At 40.9% G+C, this 11,440-nt stretch overlaps 1 protein-coding gene across 2 annotated transcripts in view; it reads right to left on the bottom strand.

Annotated features, from left to right (window-relative positions):
• Positions 1-1,279: 1,279 nt before the first annotated feature.
• The window catches only part of LOC141759824 (F-box/LRR-repeat protein 7), a 28,301-nt gene continuing 18,140 nt past the window's right edge, over positions 1,280-11,440 (bottom strand). For both annotated transcript variants that reach the window (XM_074622240.1, XM_074622241.1), the window contains 2 exons: positions 4,268-4,885; positions 1,280-2,647 (listed from right to left, as the gene is read on the bottom strand). In XM_074622240.1, coding sequence (XP_074478341.1) covers positions 1,911-2,647; positions 4,268-4,885 — 1,355 coding nt within the window. In that variant the 3' untranslated portion in view covers positions 1,280-1,910. The remainder of the gene's footprint in view (positions 2,648-4,267; positions 4,886-11,440) is intronic.

Raw genomic sequence — 11,440 nt, 5'->3', positions numbered from 1 at the left:
GATCAAAATCGCAAAATGGCCTACTGCAATTTTCAAATCGCAGTATTAGTATTTTCTAAAGGTGAAATGTGTGTCAAAAAACTCAAACTCAAAAGGGTTTTGCCCCTTTGGGGCTTGAACCCTAAATACAGTTTTGACCTGCCAGAAACTGATTGCAGCTCCTACCTGGTGACTGAAAGTTTTTTTTCTGCCGCAGAATGGTTTAATTTCATTCATGAGGATTCTATCTGACAGATTATAGCCCACTCAGTCCTTTTAACCTGCTGAAATTTCTTTAAAGGACCATTACAACCCATAAAATACAGTTTTCGCGAGCCAAAAACTGATTACAGCTCCTACCTGGTGACTGAAAGTTTTTTTCTGACTCAGAAAGATTTGGTTTCATTCATGAGGATTATATTTGACAGATTATAGCCCACTCAGTCCTTTTAACCTGCTGAAATTCCTTTAAAGGACAATTACAAACCATAACGTATAGTTTTCACCTGCCAAAAACTGTTTGCAGCTCCTACCTTGTGACTGAACGTTTTTTTCTGTCTCATGATGGTTTGATTTCATTCATGAGGATTATATCTGACAGATTATAGCCCACTTAGTCCTTTTTAACATGCTGAAATTCCTTTAAAAGGACCATTTCAACCCATAACGTAGTTTTCACCTGCCAAAAACTGATTGCAGCTCCTACCTTGTGACTGAAAGGTTTTTTCTGCTTCAGAATGGTTTGATTTCATTCATGAGGATTATATTTGACAGATTATAGCCCACTCAGTCCTTTTTAACTTCTTGAATTCCTTTAAAGGACCATTACAACTCATAGTTTTCACCTGCCAAAAACTGATTGCAGCTCCTACCTTCTGATTGAAAGGTTTTTTTCTACCTCAGAATGTTTTGATTTTATTCATGAGGATTATATCTGACAGATTATAGCCCACAATCCTTTTAATCTGCTGAAATTCCTTTAAAGGACCATTACAACCCATACAATGTTTTCACCTGCCAAAAACTGTTTGCAGCTCCTACCTTGTGACTGACAAGTTTTTTCTGCTTCAGAATGGTTTGATTTCATTCATGAGGATTATGTCTGACAGATTATAGCCCACTCAATCCTTTTAATCTGCTGAAATTCCTTTAAAGGACCATTACAACCCATAAACATAAAACATCCATATATGGTATTCCTGGATACTCCTCAGTTACCTTAATGACTCACAAACATGTGCAGGTTTAAATACTTTAAGACTGTAATGAGGATTTGAGTAAAACACTCACAATGTGGAGGCGGATTTTGAAGAAGTTTATTGGCACAGTTATAGCAGCAATGTGTTCTTTGTTTGTTTCTATTTGGCTGTAAAAAAAATGTTCTGGCTAATAGTTAGATTTACAGAAAGAAGATGACACTTTCAGTTGAAGTGATTGTCAGCACAATTGCATAAAGTGCATATGCAACATAAAGAAAATTAAACTGAAGAATATTTTTTAGTTGCTGCTTCGTAGCTACATTCTTAGTGGTTTAGTCTGAAGATACTTGCTGTTTATAAATAGATGCAGTAATGTATAATGATTATGTTTCAGGGCCGTACGGTGTTGAAATAAAATAGATTACAATGCTGTTACATGGTAACACGACTGTACCCAGTGCTCAGTGTTATTACATTGTAAAGTGTGATGTTGTAATATACTGACATACTGTACTTCTCTGCCTTTTTTCAGATAAATATGTTAAATACAGTCTATGGAAGTGTTTTCAGAATTAAAAAGCCACCAGGCGGATTCAAAGAGACAAATTCTGGCCAGTATTGCACACCAGTTTTCAACCAGTTCTGACACATCGGCCGCTGAACTCTGCCAACTCCATAGCAGGAATATTAGAACATCCACTTGTCAGAGGACCAGTCCAAGAACTCCCCGTCTCAGTAGAAAGCGGGGTTTGTGTGCTCGATGACGCAGCGCCGGCAGTGGCGTCTAACAAACCGCAGAGCCTCTGGCGACACCTCGCAGTCCTGCACGTTGAGGAGCTGCAGCTCGCAGCAGTTTGCTGCCAGAGCTTTGAGTCCTCTGCCTGTCACGCTCTCGCACGCTCTGAGGCTCACTCGCCTCAGGCCTTGGCAGTACATCGCCAGCTGCTCCAGCCCGCTGTCCGACACGAGCGGGCACTTACCCACATCCAGGGACTTCAATTTGGGGCAGCTCCTTGCCAAGTGGCTCAGGCCGTGGTCTGTCAGCCCCTCGCAGCCTCTCGCGTTCAAGTAGCGCAGTCTTGGGCAGTAGCGAGCCACGTAGCGCATGCCCACATCAGTTATGCGGGTGCAATGGGCCACGCTCAGGTAGCGCAGGCAGCCCTCCAGGCGGGCGACTTCTCGCAGGCCGAAATCCCCCACCAAGCGGCAGTCACTGAGGCTAAGCTCCCGTATTGTGGGGCAGTGGAGAGCCAGGTGGCGTAAAGCTTCATCCGTCAGTCTGATGCAGCGACGCAAGTACAGATGTGTCAGGCGGGGGCAGTGGGAGGCGATAGTTCGCAAGCCCTCGTCCTCGAGGGAAAAACAATCAGTCATGTCCAGGAAGTGAATGGAGATCTGCTGGCCGTGTAGCGGGGACAGCTGGAGCGAGGCCTCCTGGGTGAGGCTGATACATGTGACCTTGGAGCAGCCTGGAGGAAGAGGAAGTAGAGGTTATCAACTCACAAACTAATGACTTCTCTAATTGTTTTTGTTCAACCCTTTGAACTCTGCAGTAGAAATGGTCCACCAGTGCCTACATTGGTATTTTTGCTTATTGGGATGTCTTTTCTTGGAGTTATCTTCAAATGCTTCATATCCTTAAATAAATATATATAAATGTAAATAAAAAAAATAATACAAATGTTACTAAATAAACACACAAAACATATTGATGCAAAATATTTCTAAATGTAAAAACATGAACAAAATATTTCTCAGCACTCCATAAGTTACTTGAACGATGTACATTTTTACTTTTTAAGATCTGCTCATTTTTATGATCACATCGAGTGCGAAGGCGATTTGTTCGTTTCTTTAAGTTCTGCACGTAACTTCACTTAATGACGTCATCATGAGCATACAATGAATGAAGGCTCTAGCTATTATGTTTTTTTATTTTAGATCGATTTAAACAGGATCACGCTAACAACGATCTCCTGCCATTACAGGCCAATACTCCGGCGCCATTGCACGTTGTCACCACATTCTGTACCACACGTAATGTAAAGTAATGACGTCATCACGAGTGTACAATGTGATGACACGACGGACAGAAGCCTTAGTTTTCTGCTGCAAAAAGAATGAATGCCCTAGCTATTATGGTTTTTATTTAGGTCCATTTAAACAGGATCATGCAAACACCGAACTCCCGCAGGAGGTCCGTTTTTAAAGGGTTAAAGGATAAGTTCACAATTTTTAAAGTCTGCCTTAAAACAACTGTCAGGTGTCCATATGAACAATGAAACAGTTTTTGTAAAGCTCATTTCTAACTAAAAAAGACCAAAACCACTTGATTTGTCTAATTCAGACTGTTACGTATATGATATTAGCATTACATTTGTATTTTGACCCCCTATCTATTACATTAAAAGTAGGAAAGGATCTTTTAGCGACCAGTATGAACAGGAGGAATAATTACAGCAAAAAACGTGAACCTTCCCTTTAATTTCACTTTTGAAGCTTGATTATGAGCAGCCACTTGAGGGCGCCACAGTAAAACCTGCTGTATTTGGCTCCACGCCTGCAACAAGAAGCATGAAGATGTTTGAGTGCAAACAACTCCAAGAAAACCAAAACTGAGGTCAATTTTCAGAGGAAAAAAAATAATCAAAGACTGATGTCCTTACCAGTTGAAATAATAGACTTGATTTTCATTATTTTGTGCCTTTCAAATAAAAGCCACAAGTCGGCTATTTTTACAACAAAGGACTTACTTCCTGGTGCTAATGGGTGCAGACGCTGCTCTGCCACCAGAGTCCTGTCCAAGTCAATGTTATTTGTGTCACTTCCTTAATGAAAGCAGCAGACCGCTCTCCTTACTCACGTTGAGGTAAGTTCTGCTTTCAGCTAAAGAAAGCCTTTCTTCTCCCACATGGGAGCTTAAGGTTGGCAGAGCTTCTCCTGCGAGTCTAATGATTTCACCAGCTTTAGTAGGAATGACTGAGAGGGACGGAGTAGAGGTAAATCCACACATGTGCGTGATGTCGGGTAGCAGTAATAAAACTAAAGGAGCATACCATTAGCCACTAAGATGTTATATTTCTTTTTACCTGAGAGGTTCAGGTGTTCCAGGCTGGGGCAGCGGGACACCACCTCAAACACAGCATCGTTAGAGATGTTATAACATCCGGCGACCTCCAGGCGGCGTAGCTCCGGGCAGCACTGAGCCACCACGTGCAGCCCGCGGTCGGTGAGCCTTTTGCAGCCGTTCACCACCACCGTCTCCAGGGTCAGACACACGTTCGGGGTGTCCTGGCACAGCCGGTGGGTCAGCACCCTGATGGCGCGGTCGGCGTGGAGCAGCTCTCCCGTTAGCCGCACGGTGCTCCACAGCCTCGGGTCCCACGCCAGGTTGTACCAGCGGCGGCACACGCGTGCGCAGCGGCAGAGCTGATTGGTGGGGAGATGGGAGAAGATCTGCAGGAGGGCGTGGTCGGGGAGGAGGTCAATGGGGGCATGGTGGTGGCTTTTCGACTGGCGTGAGCGCGTGTGGGTGCCAGGTTGGGAGTGGACCACGGCGACGGTCTCGGCTTGGGCAGAAGAGGAGGAAGAGGAGTTGGTCTCATGGCCGTTACTGGAGAGGGCAGGTGAGGAGAGGGAGGAGGACTTGGATGGTAGGATAAGACCCGGGCTGGGGGTGCTCAGAGTCCGAGTGCTGGAGTCTAAACCTGAATAAGAGGAGGACAAGATGAGAAGAAAAGAGTCAGTGAAAAAAGTTCATTTTGTTTAAACACTCCAGTATCGGCCTTTATCTTTTTGCTTAGTCTCCGAATTGCAAGCCAACTTCTACACCATCCTTCCTTCAGTGTGCAGTAGACTGTACCAACATCTATTAAAGGAAAAATCCACTTTACGAAACATTTATTTATAAATATAATCAATGATGTTGAACGCAATCCAGGAATAACTTTGCAATGAAAACTGTCATTTGACGTTTTGCTGTACTTTCCTTAAATCTGACTCATGTAATTGTTATTTCACAAAGACTGTACTGTCATCTGTGGGTTTTTACAGAGGTGGAGAGAGCAGCTATTGGTGTTCCTGTTAGTAAAACCTACAAGGAAAGAGTTTCCATGCAAGAAAAAAAAAATAGCTCAGCATCTTAAAGGGGTACTCCAGTGATTTAGTATTGCACTTACATAAAGACATGAGACAGATTGAAAAAAGTATGGTTGAAATTGAAGCAGCAGAGGCTGAGGTATGCAGACTTTTAGGCAATTTTATCTAGCACAGGGAAACTCAATGTGCATAACGCAACAAGTGACATGAGATTTTAATTTTAAAAAATCCAGGCCCTAGTAGGTTCACATAGCAAAAACATAGGATCCTACACTTCCCATAATGCAACCCACGGAGTCCTTTCATTAGACTCTCCCTGCCTGGTAAATGCCAACATCTTTAGAACTCCATGCCCCCAGTTTGTAATGCTGACTCCAAGCCCTAACTGAGATAACCCTTGGGTTATTTTCTCAAGACTCATCAAAGCTCCCTTCAGAGACACAGAAGACATCATACAGCTGTTTCCACAGGCTGAGCTGTACTCCGCTTAAAAGAGTACTCCACAGATTTTGCGTTGCTTTTCTATACCATTGTACACATTTCAATATTTCAAACTTGTCGTCTTCAGCCCCAACCGAGTCAATCGGATTTCACGAAGTTCCCTCTGGAGCCACAAGGGCATTACACAATTTTTTTTGCAGTCGTTCCTTTTTCAGACATTTTTTAGACTTTATTCAGACATTTCTCAGACTTTCTTTTTTTCTTTTTTTTTTTTTTTACCTTTTTCAAACATTGTTTAGACTTTATTTTCCAACATTTTTCAAACTTTTTTTTTTAGACATTTTTCAGACTTTTTTTCTAGCATTTTCCAAACTTTATTTTTCAGACTTTTTTTTCAGACATTTTTTCTTTTACCTTTTTCAGATATTGTTTAGACTTTATTTTCAGACATTTTTCAAACTTTCTGTTAGACATTTTTTCAGACATTTTTTTTTTTTTTTTTTACCTTTTTCAGATATTGTTTAGACTTTATTTTCAGACATTTTTCAAACTTTTTTTAGACATTTCTTTTCAACATTTTTTAAACTTTTTTTTCAGAGTCTTTTTTTCCAGCATTTTAAAAAAAAATGTTTTTAGACATTTTTTCCAGACGTTTTTCAGACATTTTTTTTTTTTTTTACCTTATTCAGACATTGTTTAGACTTTATTTTCAGACATTTTTCAAACTTTTTTTTAGACATTTTTCAGACTGTTTCTTTTACGGACATTTTTTCAGACTTTTTTTTCCCAACATTTTTCAAACTTTTTTTTTCAGTCTTTTTTCCCAGCATTTTTCAAACTTTTTTTTAGACATTTTTTCCAGACATTTTTTTTTTTTTTTTTTATCTTTTTCAGATATTGTTTAGACTTTATTTTCAGACATTTTCCATCTTTTCTTTAGACATTTTTTTCAGACATGTTTCAGATATATTTCTTTTTTTTTTTTTACCTTTTTCAGACATTGTTTAGACTTTATTTTCAGACATTTTTCAAACTTTTTTTTTTAGACATTTTTTTCAGAACTTTAACCCTTTCACAGTGTGTTTTCAGCTCATGAAAGTTAATTGTAATATTTTTGGTCGCCTAAAAATATCTTATTCAGCGTTCAGTTGTACTTAGCTCCACCCTCTCGTTTCACTTCTGATTGCAAAAAAAAACAAGAACCAAAAACCAAGATGGCCAAGGCCAAAATGCTGAACTCGAGGCTTCAAAACCGTAGTTCACAAACCAATGGGTGACATCACGATGACTATGTCCACTTTGTTATATACAGTCTATGGTGAAGACACTGATCTCCCTTGTTCTACTATGATGAATCACTTGCTGTCTGACTCTTCAGTGTTCATTCTGAGGGACTAACACCAGATCTTTACTGCTGCTGTTTTGCATCACTGAAATTCATTCATTCCATTAATCATCACTGTGTCAAAGCTGGAAATAACATAATGTCACATTATATTTGTCAGTTATTCGTGGGAATGAGAAAAAGGCTAAAAAAGCTGAGGAAATGGGTCAAAAAGCTGCAGAGTTCATCATGATGGTGCCATAGCCACACCAGCTTTTATCATCAACGAAGAGGAGTTTCCATGGATCTCGTTATCATGTTTTTGGATGTTTGGGAAAGAATGTGTCACAGGGCCTCAGTTCAGATGAACTTCGTGGCTTCAAAGCGACCAGCTGAGGAGTTCGGTGCCGAGGCCGACACTGTACGGTTATCCCTGTGTAAACACTGAGGCCCTCCCGACAGATGTGCACTGATTGCCGCCACGTCTGAAGGCGCAGCTGTGAGAAGCGGGGGCTGGATCCCATCACCGTGGCGTGAGACGGCGGAGCCCTCCGCCTCGTAAGCCGGGGCGTCGAGGTCTGACTTCCCGGGGTTGACCCATCACACTGGGACACTGAGTGCTCTTCCCTGATGCTATCTGCGTCTCCTCAGCACCCCTCCAGCTCGTCTTGTCCGACCTCGAGGAGCTCAGTTGGATTGATAGTCATCACTAAAAGCATTTCAAGTAGTCACGAGTATGATGTCACTTACAGCTGTCCAACTACAGGCAAAAAATTAGGTGTTATCACCTTTCAAAATAAAGATTATGCTGTATGTTTGAGACTAATAGTTATGTGATGATAAGGGCGAGTCTTGAACTGTATTTTTCAATTATCTCCACTTAGTTGTCTGCACAAAACATTTTCAAAGTGTTGAGCTAAGAACCTTTATAGGGACTAATACTTGTCTTTTGTTCCAGAGGGAAATATATTGTATTACTTTGGACAAAATAACTTTTCTAGGAACCTTTTTAGAAACTCAATAACTTTACTTATCTTTCAATCTTTCTTCAGCGAGTCTTAATGAACGGCTATTGAGGAAAGACTGTTGTTCCAAAAGGCAATATACAGTATCAACTTTGGTCAAAAGATTTCATTTATATTACTTGAATTAAAAATGCAGTGAAAAATGGCCCTTTTTCAAAAACTAATTTTCACTTTAGGAATGTAGTTCCAGTGGTTCCTGGTTTGTAGTTCCTTCCCCCAAAAAGTCCACCCTTGTGTACCTTCTGATTGCCCAGGAACTACTGAGGTTGAGTTATTAGTGCTGAACATTTCTGTCTGGTAAAACAGAAGCTGCAGGTGTATAGAATCAATTAATCTTGCAAGCAAACCCTCGTTGTCTCTTGGATCAATATTGGGACTTTCTTGTAACGTTATTGAGGTTTAAACAAAGTTATGGAGCTGGATTCCCAACAAGTCTGAACAAGAGTAAGATAAAGAGAGAAAAAGAGAGAAGACTAGTGAGAGTAGCTACACTTAACTTGTTAATTGTTTCAATGTGTTTATGCCCAAAACAGTGGAGGGAAAAAAATCACTCAGCAGTTACTTTTCAGAGAGGCCTGGTGTTGTTTGGCCAAAACTGTGACTCAAACAAAGCCGTCACTTTTTAATCCTTTAATTTGTCTAATCTTGGTTTTTAAGATGCTCTGGAAAGGCAAACAGGAATGGGATGAAATGGACTTTTGGAACTTGATTTTGTTTCTAAGTTGAGTTCCTTGCAGTGTGTTATTTGGACAATTTTGGTCAAAAATACTGGCAATATTAAGCTTATGATGTTTGTTTTTTGTTGAAACTGCCAGAAAGTGTTGAGTCAACGATAAGGTATCTTTTTGAGGTGGTTTGCTGTGTTGTATTTGAATACATTATATTGTTAGGTGTACCTTTACGTGCATTCCCCCATGATTCCCACACTGATATCATTGTACAACACTGTGTTAACCTACACTTCTAGTCCCAGTCATGATTGAACCATGATTGAACCGTGTTGGTTAATGGATGCTTCAGGACCGACCGTCAGCAACATGTCAGCATCTTCATGACGAATGGACCGCATCCTGCCTGTCATGTGGATTTGTGTGCAGGGACAGACAGCTGGGCAGTGACACCGTCCTTACGACGGTGCTGCAGATCTGTATTCCAGACCTCGGCTCGGTCCGCCTCCCGCCTCGCCTACTGATGAAATCCACAGACTCGTCCTCCCGGGAACATGTCCACCGATTCACGGCTACTTTAAAACTCCTCTCCTGTGAGCCTTAAAATTCTCACTCGCATCCAGATTCGAGCGGAACGACGAGCGCCGCGGTCCAAAATGCATCGCGTGTTAAAAATCGGCATCAAACTCATTTCATTCAGCTTACAGGAGGATTTAATGTGGTTGGGTTTAATGCATCACATTCTCTCGGGTGGTCTACCTATGATTAGTTCAACTGTAAATATGTGGGATTATTTCCTTGAGGTCATCCAGTTTATTTTGGTCTGTGTATTTTTATCTTATTACAAAGGATTTAACGGTCTGAGGTCATTATAAACACCTCATCTATTTTGAATTTCACACACCTGTCCAAATATGTTCAGGACAATAGTGGAGCTATGTTTATTCACTGAAAATATTGCAAGATTCCTGAGTTAATACCTCGTGATTGTGGATTTATCCAACAGGGCTGGAAACCACACACTGTGCAACACAGAGCTATAAAAACAAGTGGAAATCAGTCTATTTTTACCAACCAGTCCCCTCCAATTATATCTTTTAATTAAATAAAAAGAATATTAATGATATAAGCTCATATATTTATTGTTAAAAAGCTGATTTGAAGCATCAATCTTGTGGCAAAGAGCTACAAAAGTCTCCGCACGCAGGAGAAGATCAGATTTTCCACAGTGAGGCGTGACACGGACACATTGCTTGAGTTTGATGGATGCATTCCTTTGTTGTCCCAGTCCGAGTTGATGCAATGGACTCTGCACGCAGGACACAAACTCATCTGCCACTGGCTAAGGAGCAACTTCCAAATTGCGTAATTACATGTGTCACTGATCAGAAGAGAGCTCCAAGCAGAGAAAACACAGTGCGACTAATTAGACTACTTCCCTTCTCTCAGAGTCACACTTCCACACAGCTGGTGGGAAAAGTTAAACGGAGACAGCTTTGCCGTTGCTTGGTTGTGCTGGATAGATAGCACCTGGGTCTCTTTAGGGATGCCCAGGTGTTATCTATCTGTGTTTCTAGCTGCGTAAGGCATCTGTTTATCCAATCACCATTAATGCTGCACACACAATAAGCATGGTGAAGTTGCTGAAAATTATCTGATTGAAATACTCTTTCGCATTTTTCACCCTTCTGGATATGAACAGTGGGCAACCACTGGGGTCTGAAAAGTGAAGCCAATGCAGAAGTGCTTTAAACTTGCATTATATCAAATAGCCAGCAGGGGGCGACTCCTCTGGTTGCAAATAGAAGTCTGATTGTATAGAAGTCTATGAGAAAATGAGCCTACTTCTCACTTGATTTATTACCTCAGTAAACATTGTAAACATGAGTTTATGGTCTCAATCACTAGTTTCAAGTCTTCTTCAATACAGCATGATGTTCATCTAGTAAATTATGGTCCCATTTAGAGTCAACCATAAAACAGGGGATCCTTTCACAGTGTGTTTTCAGTTCATGCAAGTTAATTGTGACATTTTGGTCGCTTGAAAATGTCTTATTCAGAGTTTGATTATACTTAGCTCCACCTTCTGATGTTACTTCTGGTTGCAAAAAACAAAATGCAAAACTTGAGGCTTCAAAACAGCAGTCCACAAACCAATGGGTGACGTCGAGCGCAAGCAACAGGACACTGACGGCCACAGGTGTCATTATTAACAAGCAATTTCTGATTCTTACATTGAGTCCCTTTAAGTGTGCAACAATTTCTCAGGTCAAGATTTAACTTCATCACCAGCCAACACACATGAGAAGTCCTAGAAGTGCTACGGACAACAGATCTATCTCCATGACAACTAAGCAAACTCTATCCACTAATAAAGACCATCTGATATAACTGAAAGCTCCAAAAAAAAAGCTAGTACAGTAAATGGACCTTGAGTTAGGACTGTTGGGTTCATATACCTGCAGCTCCAAACTCTATGCATGAAAGAATAAACTTGTAACCCTGTTACTGCTGGAAGTTAACCAGTGTGGTGTCGTGTTTTATATCTCTGTATCACTGCAAACCCGTCATTAAGAGAACAAATACCATGCAGCTGTTAAAATGCTCTTGAAGGCGCTGCGAGTGCAGATGGTGGAAGATTCAGTTTGGTTGAGGAAATCAGAGGAGAAACAGTGGAACATCTGGTCTTTACTCTGGACAAAGAAC

This window comes from Sebastes fasciatus, chromosome 21 (assembly GCF_043250625.1).
Source record: "Sebastes fasciatus isolate fSebFas1 chromosome 21, fSebFas1.pri, whole genome shotgun sequence".
Lineage (NCBI taxonomy): Eukaryota > Metazoa > Chordata > Actinopteri > Perciformes > Sebastidae > Sebastes > Sebastes fasciatus.
Note: the sequence above shows the minus strand (reverse complement) of the source record. Positions and strands in the feature narration are given on the sequence as shown.